Source organism: Abramis brama, assembly GCF_963993115.1.
Source record: "Abramis brama genome assembly, chromosome: 4".
In the NCBI taxonomy this organism is placed as follows: domain Eukaryota; kingdom Metazoa; phylum Chordata; class Actinopteri; order Cypriniformes; family Leuciscidae; genus Abramis; species Abramis brama.
This window is the reverse complement of record NC_139966.1, coordinates 895,001-907,318: the sequence shown is the minus strand read 5'-3', so window position 1 is coordinate 907,318 and position 12,318 is coordinate 895,001. Positions and strand designations below refer to the sequence as shown.

Below are 12,318 nucleotides of genomic sequence, written 5' to 3'. Positions count from 1 at the left end.
AGCTTTAAAATCAAACTTTTCCCGAACCCCGTAGGGAGGAGGGCCACAACATCATGGCCACCAACAAAACTTAGCAAACATTGTTCTTGCTCCGGCTTTAACTTCTGTATATTCGGCAGTTTTGCAACAACGGCAAATAGCTTTTCTCACATCTTTCTCCGCTGCCATTACTCCAACTCAAACTGACGCACTACATCAACGTCATCGTTCACAGCCACTCCTTCTGTTCGCTGATTGGTCCTACAAAAAATTTATTTCTGGAAACCTAAGAATATACAGCAGTCCCAGACGTAGTACTGAAGGAAAATGAAATTGAGCGGAAGTACGTAGGAGGGCGGAGCCAGGCTAGGTCTTGCCTGCATTACAGTTCCATATCACTTTGCAAAATGATTTCAGTTATTTCAGAGGTCCTGACAGCTTACAACAGCAAAAGAACCAAAACCCACAAAGACAAAGAAAATATCACAAACAGTAGGATATAAATCACAAACCATTTCCATGATTTTCCTACAAAATAACTTTTTATTTTTGCTTTCTCCCACTCTCCCATAAATACTCACACACATAGAGTACATACACACACACACATACAAGAGCACAGAAATTTTGTTGTCAGTGCTTCCCTGCGATTTCATCAGTCAAACAGTTTCGCAACTAATGTAGGATGTCTGAAAAAGGGGCTGTGTTAGCTGAGGTCCAGTGGGGTGACGCATGAGCACATACCCAACTTTTCTTATTTCAAAATATATTTATTGGCATTTTGTGCAGATACAACATCGTGTATATATAAAAATTTAATGAATCACAGCTCCGCTTTTCTAAAAAAAAAAAAATTGATTTTTGAAGAAAACCTGATTTGTTTTTTTCAAAGTTTCAAATATTTTAGACCAAAACTCTGTCAGACCAGGGGCCTCATTTATAAAACTGTGCGTAGGAACCTTACTAAAAGTGTACGTACGCACAAAATCCAAAAATGGCGTACGCAAAAAAATATTCAGACTTATAAAACCGTGCGTACGCCAGAACCTGCGCAGAATTCACTTTATAAATCCCAGTCAGCGGAAGATTGTGCGTACATGCGTCTCCACCCGAAATAACCATATATGGAGCTTACAACGCCTGGTTTTACAATGCAGATCCTCATCTACATATCATTTGCATATGATTATTCATCCACGTGATAACTTAAACGTTATCACGTGGATGAATAAACATATGCAAATGATATAAACGGTACAAGAAACATTACATTAATACAAATCAAGTAGTTGTCTATCCTTGCCTTGTTTTTAAATAGTCTACATAAATCAAATAGTGTAAAATACATTTCAGAGAAAGTTTTTCTCAATCTTTTCCACTTGCCGAATTGTATTTTTAATTGATTTCTATTTTTAATGGAAACAGATAGGCCTTGGGCATTATTTGCACGAAACTATTTTCTCAGACAATCTGGTATTATCATCATGATAAGCAATTATCTCTGTGGTTAAAACATTAAAGCACAGCACGCCACAGGAAAAGTGTTCAAAAAACATCGCATCCACAACAAATATTTCTATTGATTGAATATAAAAAAATGTTGTAACTTTTCAGTATGATTTCATGTTTAAATGTTTAACTCCATAATTTGAATGGCATATTTAATCTAAATGTTTATATCAGAAGTAAAACATAGTTTAAATCATTATTTTATTTATTTAAACTGCGTCAGTTTCACTAAACGGCCCAACGCGCTCACTGGCACGGACATTTTAGAAGGAATGGATATTTGCTTCATGTGACAGGCTTGGTGAGTGAAATTATATTTGTATTATCTTTCTGTATTATGTTTAATTTTAATTCTAAATTCTAAAAGTGACCAAAAATACATTTAACTCCAACTCACCATCGGTGTCGCCAAACTGCTCCGTCTCCAAAATGTGCGTACGCATGGGTCAGAGTTTGCGTGTAGGTGCGCATATTTTCACGTCAAGTTTTTTTTTTATAAATCCCACCTTTTGCGCAGGAACTGGCGTACGCATGTTTTCAGCCCCGTTTTGTGCGTACGCAAGCTTTATAAATGAGGCCCCTGGACAGGACCAGAACATGTGAGTGTGATTGGCTGGAGATTGTTTGCACCTATTGCAACTGTCACTTCTGTCTGGGTATATTTTGGCTCTGTGAAGAATCTTGTATTACATCAAACTGTGCCAGGCACAAATAGAGGAAGAATATACAAAATCAATTATATAATCCCACTCTATCTAAGTATAGTAACCCCCAGCTCTTGTTTCCAAGTATGTTTGAGTGAAGTAGAGGGGCCGGGATTTAATGAATCTATTAATTCATAAATTACAGAGATTAACCCAAGTGTGGACACCCTTCTTTCTCTTAGCTCAGACAGAAATGGGTAGAATTTTAGAATCAGGAGGAAAATTAGAAAACTGGGGAAACTGATTTTGTACAAAATGTCTGATCTAAAAGAAGCGAAAAAGATCCGTTTTATGAAGTTAAAACTTTTCTGACAATTCTGAAAAGGATAAAAATATTCCTTTATCATAAAGACTTCTCAATGGTACTGGGATCCGTAGAAGACCAGTCAGAAAAAACTGGATCAGAACATGATGGTAGAAAAGATAAATGGTTTACTATAGGAGCCAGAGCAGATGGTCTGATTAACCCAATATGCTTCCTAAATTGAACCCGTATTTTTGGTAAAGCGAGGTCCCCTTTGGACTTTGGGAGTTCGAGTACAATTTTCCTAATCTGTGCACACTTGCCACCCCACAAAAAAAGTGTGACAAAAGTAGAGTGACAAAAATTACTTGTTAATGAGAAGGGGTATATGCTGGAAGAGATATAAAAATGTGCGTAAAATTGTCCTTTTAACCAAGTTAATACGGCCAATTAACGAGATAGGAAGAGAGAACCACTTATCTATACCCGCCTTATAAACATCAATTAAAGAATTAAAACATTTTCTAGAGATATCTTTGTGATCTTAGTGATGAATACGCCTAGATATCTTAATCCTTCTTGAGACCACTTTAAAAGTATGTTGGGAAAGGGGGAAAGGGAAAGTATGTTGGGAAAGTGTCTCAGCTGCTAAATTTATAGGGAACAATTAGCTCTTTTGAAGATATAATTTGTGACCAGAGTTTGCCAAATGATACAAAAATCTCGAGGATTGGTGGTAACGATGAAATTGGGTTAGCTATATATAAAAGAAGGTCATCTGCATAAAGGGACAGTTTATAAGAGGTTCAAAACCAGGTAATGCCCTCAAACTTTTCCTCACTTCACAACCAAAAGGCCAAATAGCCAAAGCAAATAATAGAGGCGAAAGGGGGCAACCTTGGCGTGTGCCTTGATGAAGGAGAAAGGCTTTAGAAAGTGTTGCATTGGTTTGCACAGATGCTACAGGGGAGGAGTGTAGTAATCGAATCCATGATAAAAAATTGGAGCTGAAACCAAATTTATTTAAAAAAAAATAAAAAATACTCCCACTCTACCCTGTCGAATGCCTTCTCAGCATCAATGATGGTATTAAAAAGTCTTCTGGTAGACTGAGTGTCTCCCAGTCATGAAACCTGTCTGGTCAGGGGAAATAACAGCAGGCAACGCTTGCTGAAGGCGGAGGGCAAGAACCTTAGATAGAATTCCACATTTAACAATGAAATTGGCCTGTAGCTACTGCAAAGCAGTGGATCTTTATCTTTCTTAAGCAACAATGAAATGGATGCCTCAGACATGGTTGTTAGAAAGAAAGGCCTCATTATACACTCTTTGTAGAATTGGGGCTAAAATGGAGGAGAAAGTCTATAAAATACGATGGTAAAGGCATCAGGGCCAGGAGATTTGCCATTGAATTGAAATCAATTGCCTCTTATATTTCTGTGGTAGACACAGGCCTGCCCAAATCATTTGTGGAGCCATCGTTAACGCAGGGGAATTTTAGTTGATCAGAAGTGTTTGGGCCATTCCACATTTTTGAGTTACATGTTCACTTCGTTTGGTGTAACGGGCGCCTCGGCTATCATGTTCGCTTGGATGTTTTCGCTGTTTTACTCGCCATTATAGATGGGTACTGTTATTCAAAAGTTGTCTTTTTAGTGTTTGTAGTGTGTCAGGAAAAACTCGGTGGGGTAGTTAAAGGACACTGAATGGGGAAGTCCATTACTCCATTACACTGCTCACCGGAAACCCCCATACATGACTTTTCTAACACAACTGAAAAGCTACAGGATATTTCTCCGTAATGAGGCAGTAACGTCACTGTTCTTTAACCCTCTGGAGTCTGAGGTGTTTCTGGGCCCTGGAGAATAAAATAGGCTTATGATCGGACAGCAGAACATCTGAGAACACAATATCAGTGGCATCGAGCCCATAAGATACGAGATCCAACGTGTGGCCTTGAATATGAGTAGAGTCGTTGATCCTCTGCGATAGATCAAAAGCATCTATTAGACTAAGAAACTCCTGCGACAAGGAATTTGACAGACAGCAAACATGAATATTAATATAATGAGCAGAAACAAGCAAACATCTAATAAACACACTCACTCACAGCCCAAAAACACACACCCCATCAGACACACACACACACACACACACACACACACACACACACACACACACACACACACACACACACACACACACGTATATAATGTTAAATTTCTAAGTTCAGTCGTTACATGATTTCTCTATTATACTTTTTTATTATTATTATTGATTTATTTTATTTTATTATTGATTTATGTTATTATTTTAATTTTTGCTTTATCTACCCATGAATATATATATAATATTATTTTTATTTTCCTGTACATAGATGTACATGTTGTTTTAATGCTTTCGCAATACAAAATGTAATTGTCATGCCAGTAAAGTTTTCTGAATTGAATATAATTTAATTGAGTGAGAGATTGTGTGAGTGTGTTTGTGTGTGAGTGAGTGTGTGGAGTGTATCGGTTTGTGTGTGAGTGAGTGAGTGTGTGTCTGGTTGTGTGTCTTTACTGATTAACTGTGTGTGTTTTCTAGTGTGGATCATGGAGGAGAGATCAGGATTACAGCAGGACCATACAAATGTACGTCTACACACTCTCTCTCTCTCTCTCTCTCTCTCTCTCTCTCTCTCTCTCTCTCACACACACACACACACACACTCTCTCTCTCTCTCTCTCTCTCTCTCTCACACACACACACACACACACACACACACACACACACACACACACACACACACACACACACACACACACTTTGACGTAGTGGTTATAATCTAAGATAAATTGCTTATTTAAAAATAATTCCCTACATAACAGAAATTGCAAACAAAGTAGAAATTATATATCTATAGACATAGACATATATATATCAGAGTTTCCGCTAGAAAAAAATGGTGCCGGTCACATTTTGAAGATATGCCGGTCAAATATCGCCTCTTAATTAGTCAAGTTGAGGAAAACTGGAGGAAGGCTATGTAACTTAAAAAAATGACATAATCAGGCCGAATGCAACATGTTTATTAGCCTAACTTTCAAATAAAAAAAAAAAAACAGAAAAAAAACATGAACGTCCGATTGGCGTCAATCAACACCAATTGTTTTTACTATGGTTTCACATTCATAGTTTAACAAACCAATCCCCCTTCCCCACATAAAATATCTGAAGCCTATTGTTTTTACTCAAGCGAACTTCCCAGTGTCTCTCCACAACTTGCAATGCGCATAAGCCGCGTAACCTTGTTCTCCGCAAGGCGACTTCGCTGCTTCGTCTTGATCCGATTCTGCAGCGAGAACCCCCTCTCTGCAGGAACACTCGAGACCCATTTTCTACTATGGTTTTGTACGTTTCTTCATTCGGATCTATTTGCGATCCATTCCATTCTAAACAAACAACGCAGTTTATATGCTTCGTCCTTGTTTCATTATTCATTAAGATAATAATTAATAAATGCGCGCATAATTATCAGTGAACTTGATAAATGTTGCAGATATGTTTTGCTATGCATGCACAAACAAATGCCTTTCAACTTATGTGTGCAAAATTCAGAATAAAATGAATGTGCAGCAATTTGTACAAATAGAGAGTCTAGGTCTACTATACGCGTTGTAGCCATTAAAAAAGCTCATTTAGTTTAATATTTGTTAAAATATTATAATGTTATTTTTTTATTTATGTGGATTATGAAAAGTGAACCGCAAGAGTAAGATAGGATGCGCAATATCGAGAGACATGGAGCGGGTCAGACATGATTTTGACCACTTAATTAAGTTTGGTTTTGTAGAATGACTTTTTTGAAGTGAATTTCGTTTTGTATAAATTGTATCTTAATTTTAATATTTTTTTTTTCAACCAATTGCCTGTATTTAATAAATAAGCAGCAAAATATAGCAGACGATAGGCCTAATCATAGAGGCGCCCGCGCGGTCACTTGCATTGCTCGTGAACGGGAGCGCATCTCATCCTAATTTAACGAAACTCAGCATATGCCTCACAGACATGAAATATATCTTAAGAAAGCTTGAAATGTCTTTTTAACAATTTAAAACGAAAAGAAATAGGCTACTCTCTGATTATGTAATCCATGATGTGCATTTCTCTCGCGTTCACTAAGGAGATGGCGATCGTCAACTTCATCTTTACAGCTGTTGTTGCTGTTAATAAACTAAAAATAATAGGCCTATAATTTTATTAAACAATAAATTAAATGAAATTGTAATTGTATTAAAAAAGCAACAAAAAAAATCCTGTTTAAGGTTTTTTTTTTTTTTTACCTATGCTAATTACGCATTAAATTCAGGTAGGCTACTGAGTCGCTGTCCTCAATGCCCAGAAAAGCGCTGAAACGGAGATGAAGGGGAACCCGTTTTTATTTTATTTTTTAATTTTTGGCTTATTTTAACTGGCCCATCCAGTTTTCTGGAGGCCCACCTACAAACAAAATCAGTGCTTCGCAGCGGTCTGATATCAAGAAATAACAGACCGCATTCCACATTGGAATTCAACCAAGCCATGTAATAATGTTTAATAACTTTCAAACGGTAGAGCCTTTTCCTTTATAACATAGCCAAAGGTCGGTGTATTTTTGCTTTATACATTTTAGGCTTATTCTCAAATTCAGATTGTGTTAGGGGGGCGGGATTATTAGGCAATTTTAATCGGACAATTTGACCGGAGAGATTTAATTTTGTCGGACATTTCATTTAATTTTCCGGCCAATGTCCGGTAATTACCAGACAACGGGAACCCTGATATATATATATATAGTGAAAAGGATACGTTATGATTTTGTGTATGGAACTAACACGATTGAACACATGCTGAAATATTTGAAAGCGTGCACTTCTGATGATCTGTTGTGATGTTGGTACCGAGAGTTTTGAAAATGTGAATATTGTGCAGTTAAAATAAACTGTAAAAGGTCAGACAGTTTTATAACTCCTGATTACAGAAAGATCTTAACTTAAGAATACTATCGCATCTTTCTTTTGTTTATTTATTTCTTTTATTTGTTTATATCTGTTTAATCTTATCTATTTGGTAACCATGGTGATTTCAGTAACCTCATTAGAACTATTATAGACTGATATTTCTTAAAGGGATAGTTCACCCAAACATGAAAACTCTGTCAGTAATAATCACTCGCCCTCATGTTGTTCAACCCCGTAAGACTTTCATTCATCTTCCAAACACACAGTTTTGTACAATCGCTATGACAATTTTTTCAATACTTTTAACACATTTCCTAAACTCTTAACGCACCAACACACCTACAACACACAATGGACTATATGCACGGCCACTTCCTGGTTTAGGTGAGCCAGCTCAGTCACTTCCGGTCAACTGTCCAAAATCAGACGTCTTTCTACACTCGTTCAGCATCAGTGATGTACACTGGAAAAATGTTAGCGGATATTTGTGTAGGACAGAACCTTTTCTCCTAGTCATCTGGAGACAAGACGAAACCAGTCAATCCCAGAGAGCGCTGGATGCTGGTGCTTCGCTGAGCTCACAGGCCCAGTGTGTTAATGGGAAACGAAGCCTTGCTTAGATGACAGAGAAACAATCGGGAGTTATTTCGCAATAAACAAACCAAAAGTGTACATAACGGTTCAAAATGTTGACGTCAGTGAGATTTTTTTAATAAAATGAATATTTTTATTCAACAAGGATCGATGCATTAAATTGATCAAAAGTGACAGTCAAGGGTTTTACACTGTTAAAAAAAACTTTAAAAAACTTAATATAAATGCTGTTCTTTCAACTTTGTTCATCAAATAATTCTGCATAAAATGCATCATGGTTTCCACAAAAATATGAAACTGTTTTCAACATTGATATTAAAGGGATAGTTCACTTTGAAATTAATTTTTGGTATGTTTTAGCTTACCTCAAAGGCATCCAAGATGTAGGTGTCTTTTTTTCCGGAGTAGTTTCAATTTTGATATTTTTAGGTCAAACCGTTCTTGTCTGTCAGTCATATAATGCAGGTCTATGGTCACGGTCTCAAAACAGCATGCACAAAGTCCAAATTAAACAATTCCCCATCGTCCAAATTAAACAATTCCCCATCGTAAGTACACATTGATGTCTTAAGACACGAAACGAGCGGTTTGTGTGAGAAAACGAACAGTATTTATATAGTTTTCGTCCTCTTGTAAACACACACACCCAAATGATCAGAGGACGCGGGTGCTTCGGTCTGCGCAAGCGCCGGAAAGCGACGGAAAAGGTCAGAGGGCGCGGGCGGTTCCATCTGCGCAAGCGCCGGAAAGCGCGCGTGTACGTCACTCATTGTTTACACAGAATAGATTGTAGGTAAGACGGCTAATCGAAATGGTTCTAATTTGCGCTTATCCAGGATGTTTAAACCGACGTTTAAAAACGTCAGGATGTTTAAAAAAAGAAAACAATTACGTATGCTCGCGAGATTACACGAGATTATACGAGATAATTTCCGGCGCTTGCGCAGATCGAACCGCCCGCGCCCTCTGACCTTTTCCGGCGCTTTCCGGCGCTTGCGCAGACCGAAGCACCCGCGTCCTCTGATCATTTGGGTGTGTGTGTTTACAAGAGGACGAAAACTATATAAATACTGTTCGTTTTCTCACACAAACCGCTCGTTTCGTGTCTTAAGACATCAATGTGTACTTACGATGGGGAATTGTTTAATTTGGACGATGGGGAATTGTTTAATTTGGACTTTGTGCATGCTGCTTTGAGACCGTGACCATAGACCTGCATTATATGACTGACAGACAAGAACGGTTTGACCTAAAAATATCAAAATTGAAACTACTCCGGAAAAAAAGACACCTACATCTTGGATGCCTTTGAGGTAAGCTAAAACATACCAAAAATTAATTTCAAAGTGAACTATCCCTTTAATAAGAAATGTTTCCTGAGCAGCAAATCAGCATATTAAAATGAATTATCATCATGACTGGAGTAATGATGCCGGAAATTCAGCTTTGATCACATGAATAAATTACAGTTTACTATGGCATAGAAAACAGATAGCCCATGTTAAATTGTAATATTACAGTTTTTACTGTATTTTTGATCAAATAAATGCAGAAGAGAATTAAAAATCTTACAGACCCCAAACCTTTGAACAGTATGCTAGTAGTAGGCTAGTAGTATAATTAGAGTAGTTTTGTAAAAGTCACTGACTAATAATTACAGGCGAGTTGAGAGCACAAATCACAAAATATTTAGGCCTAGTAGTTATGCAAACATATTCAGATTTATCATATTAATGATGCATTCACCTCATAGATCATGACACACTGCTCTAGCACAGGAAAGTGCATACAAGTTCAAGTGCATGCTTTTAAAATGAAAAAGTATTGATATCGATATCGGCGATACTGGCCCTGTATTTACTTGGTGTCGGATCTATACCGAAATTTGCAGTATCGCCGATCACTACCGACAGTGAGTGTGTTTTGTGTGCATGTGAGTGTATTAGACCTGCACTTGCACCCTCAGACCTGCTCGCTCAGACACCAGCGCTTCCTCTGCAGTCGACGCATAGTGTGGTTCATATCGGATTGAGAACAGCTCCCAATGTCGTTCAAAAATCGTTTCTGTAAGTATATACATATAAATAAATATATATCGTCGCTGTCGGGCGGAAACCATGCGCCGCCGCATTTGTCGAACACTAATTCACCATGCCAGGATAAAACCCGACTTCAGAACAATGCATAGCGCCACTCGTTGTGGTGTGCCAAAACACTTAATTATAAACTTCAACATTTCATTTAAAACAATCTTAAAACGCTTTGTGACATTTTGAAAAGCCGTGAATGCATTACTGCCACTGGAACCATGAACGTAACAGAATACTGGTTCTGATTTTATTGTTTGTCGTTTAAAGGGACTATGTGTAGCTCTTTAGGTATTTTATTATCTAAAATCAATATTTTTATTAATAAATATGCCCTCAATGGTGTACAAATACCTCTGCCAATGATCAGACTAATCCTCGTAAACGAAGAATTTATTAGCCTATCTTTATACACATGGGACGGGTAGGTCCACGGAGGCTTCCATGTAGTTCCGCCATCTTGAAAAACTATAATAGCAGAGAGGGACAAAAAGTACGAGGACAACGCGTTTCCACAACGCGTTTCGTTCAGAGCCAGCGTCACGTGACTGAAGCCAGCAGAAGCGGAGGAGCAGAGCTTTGTTCACAGTATTTGTATTTATTCAAGACATTGTGATGTCTGTTTCAAAAACTGACCACTGAGATGAACCGCTCTTGCAAAGTGCCTGAAAACAACATTTCTGGACTTCTGGAAATAACAGAAATACAGAAATAAACAAATAATGAATGCGAAAGATAAATAAATCCACACTTCAGTTGTTAACACAGAAGTTCCCCCTCAGGCGACAGCAGCTCCTCTAGCTCATCAAGGCCAAACTCCTGCTCTTCTGTCCGGATTAAATGAGCTCTGACGTTCGGCATGCTAACGCTATGATATGACGTAGCCAGCACGTGGACTCCATGTCGTGGAGGCTTGGTTACGTTTTTAACCAATGATACATCAGATATTTACTTGACAGCGCTTTCAGCCAATCGTTTGTTTGACCAGAGATCTTACGGCATTAGCCGCTATGCTGCTGCGCCCCAATAATAGGCTTGTTTGAGATGAGCAAAATCTGCGCAGAACCGATCACCGGTGATCAGAGCGAGATGCATGCCGGTTAGACATGCCGAGTGCGGTCCGCCTGGCTCTGATGTCATGCTGACGTATGTCTGAATCTCTGGCGAGCGCAAGGCGGACCTGTCGGATTCTGCAGTCGCGCGCAGTTGCTCTCCACCGGCTGCGCTGATCAAAAGCATGATGGGAAACGACTTGCTGACGACACAGCTTAATGCTCATTGGCTTAAACAACCGTGATGAATTGTTCTCTTTTAAAAAAAATATTTTAAAACTCTGATATCATGTTTTTATGTGTATAAATTATGTGTTAGTATTCCCAAACTCTCTGACAGTGACACTATGGGTTATTTGATTGTTGTCATATGCCTATTTATAAAAATATATATAAAACATGTCTGTAATTAAAGTAAAAATTATTTATAAACATATTTGGTATGTAATTAAATGGGTGTCTTGTTCGTTATAATTATTTTCATATAAAAGCAACAGAACTTAAATTACATCCAGTTTATTAGCAACACTGTGCACGAGCGTGAATCCCGTGAATCCCGCGATATCCATCTTATATTATATTTAGAAGACGCTTTTGTCCAAAACTTACAAAAAAAGGAACAAAGCAATTCGTCAAATATCATTCATAATACTGGTTAGACAATAATAATGAAGTGCTAAGATTATTACAAATAAACAAAAGATTTTGATGCTCGTCATTCATATTAAATAGTAGCCTCTATTCCACCCCATACCCGCTACAATTGAGAATCACTTTACACATGCAGACGCAAGACAATTTGATGTGTTCCACTTAATATTTAATAAAACAATATAAAATATGATTCGTTAACAACGGTCTCCTGGTGTTCTTCTAAAACGGGAGCGAGCCACAAATCCGTGAGTACAGATTACAAACCCGTGGGAACGGATTGCGAAAGCGTGGGCACGGTTTATGAATTTGTGGGTACAGATTGCAAAGACTGAAGGCACGGTTTACAAATCTGAGAGCGCGGATTAGAAACTCGTGGGTACGGTTTATTAACTGTGGGCACGATTTGTTAAACCGAGGGAACAGTTTGAGAATTCGTGAGTACGGTTTATAAACTGAGCGGACGGATTGCAAAACCATCGCCACGGATTGTTTTGTTATTCCCCCAGAGGTGAC

General features: G+C 38.0%; 1 protein-coding gene across 1 annotated transcript in view; it reads left to right on the top strand.

The window, feature by feature from the left end:
* The window catches only part of LOC311081537 (protein NLRC3-like), an 85,032-nt gene that overhangs the window by 33,102 nt on the left and 39,612 nt on the right, over positions 1–12,318 (top strand). Inside the window, exon 6 of the mRNA XM_084112082.1 lies at positions 5,023–5,069. Coding sequence (XP_083968208.1) covers positions 5,023–5,069 — 47 coding nt within the window. The remainder of the gene's footprint in view (positions 1–5,022; positions 5,070–12,318) is intronic.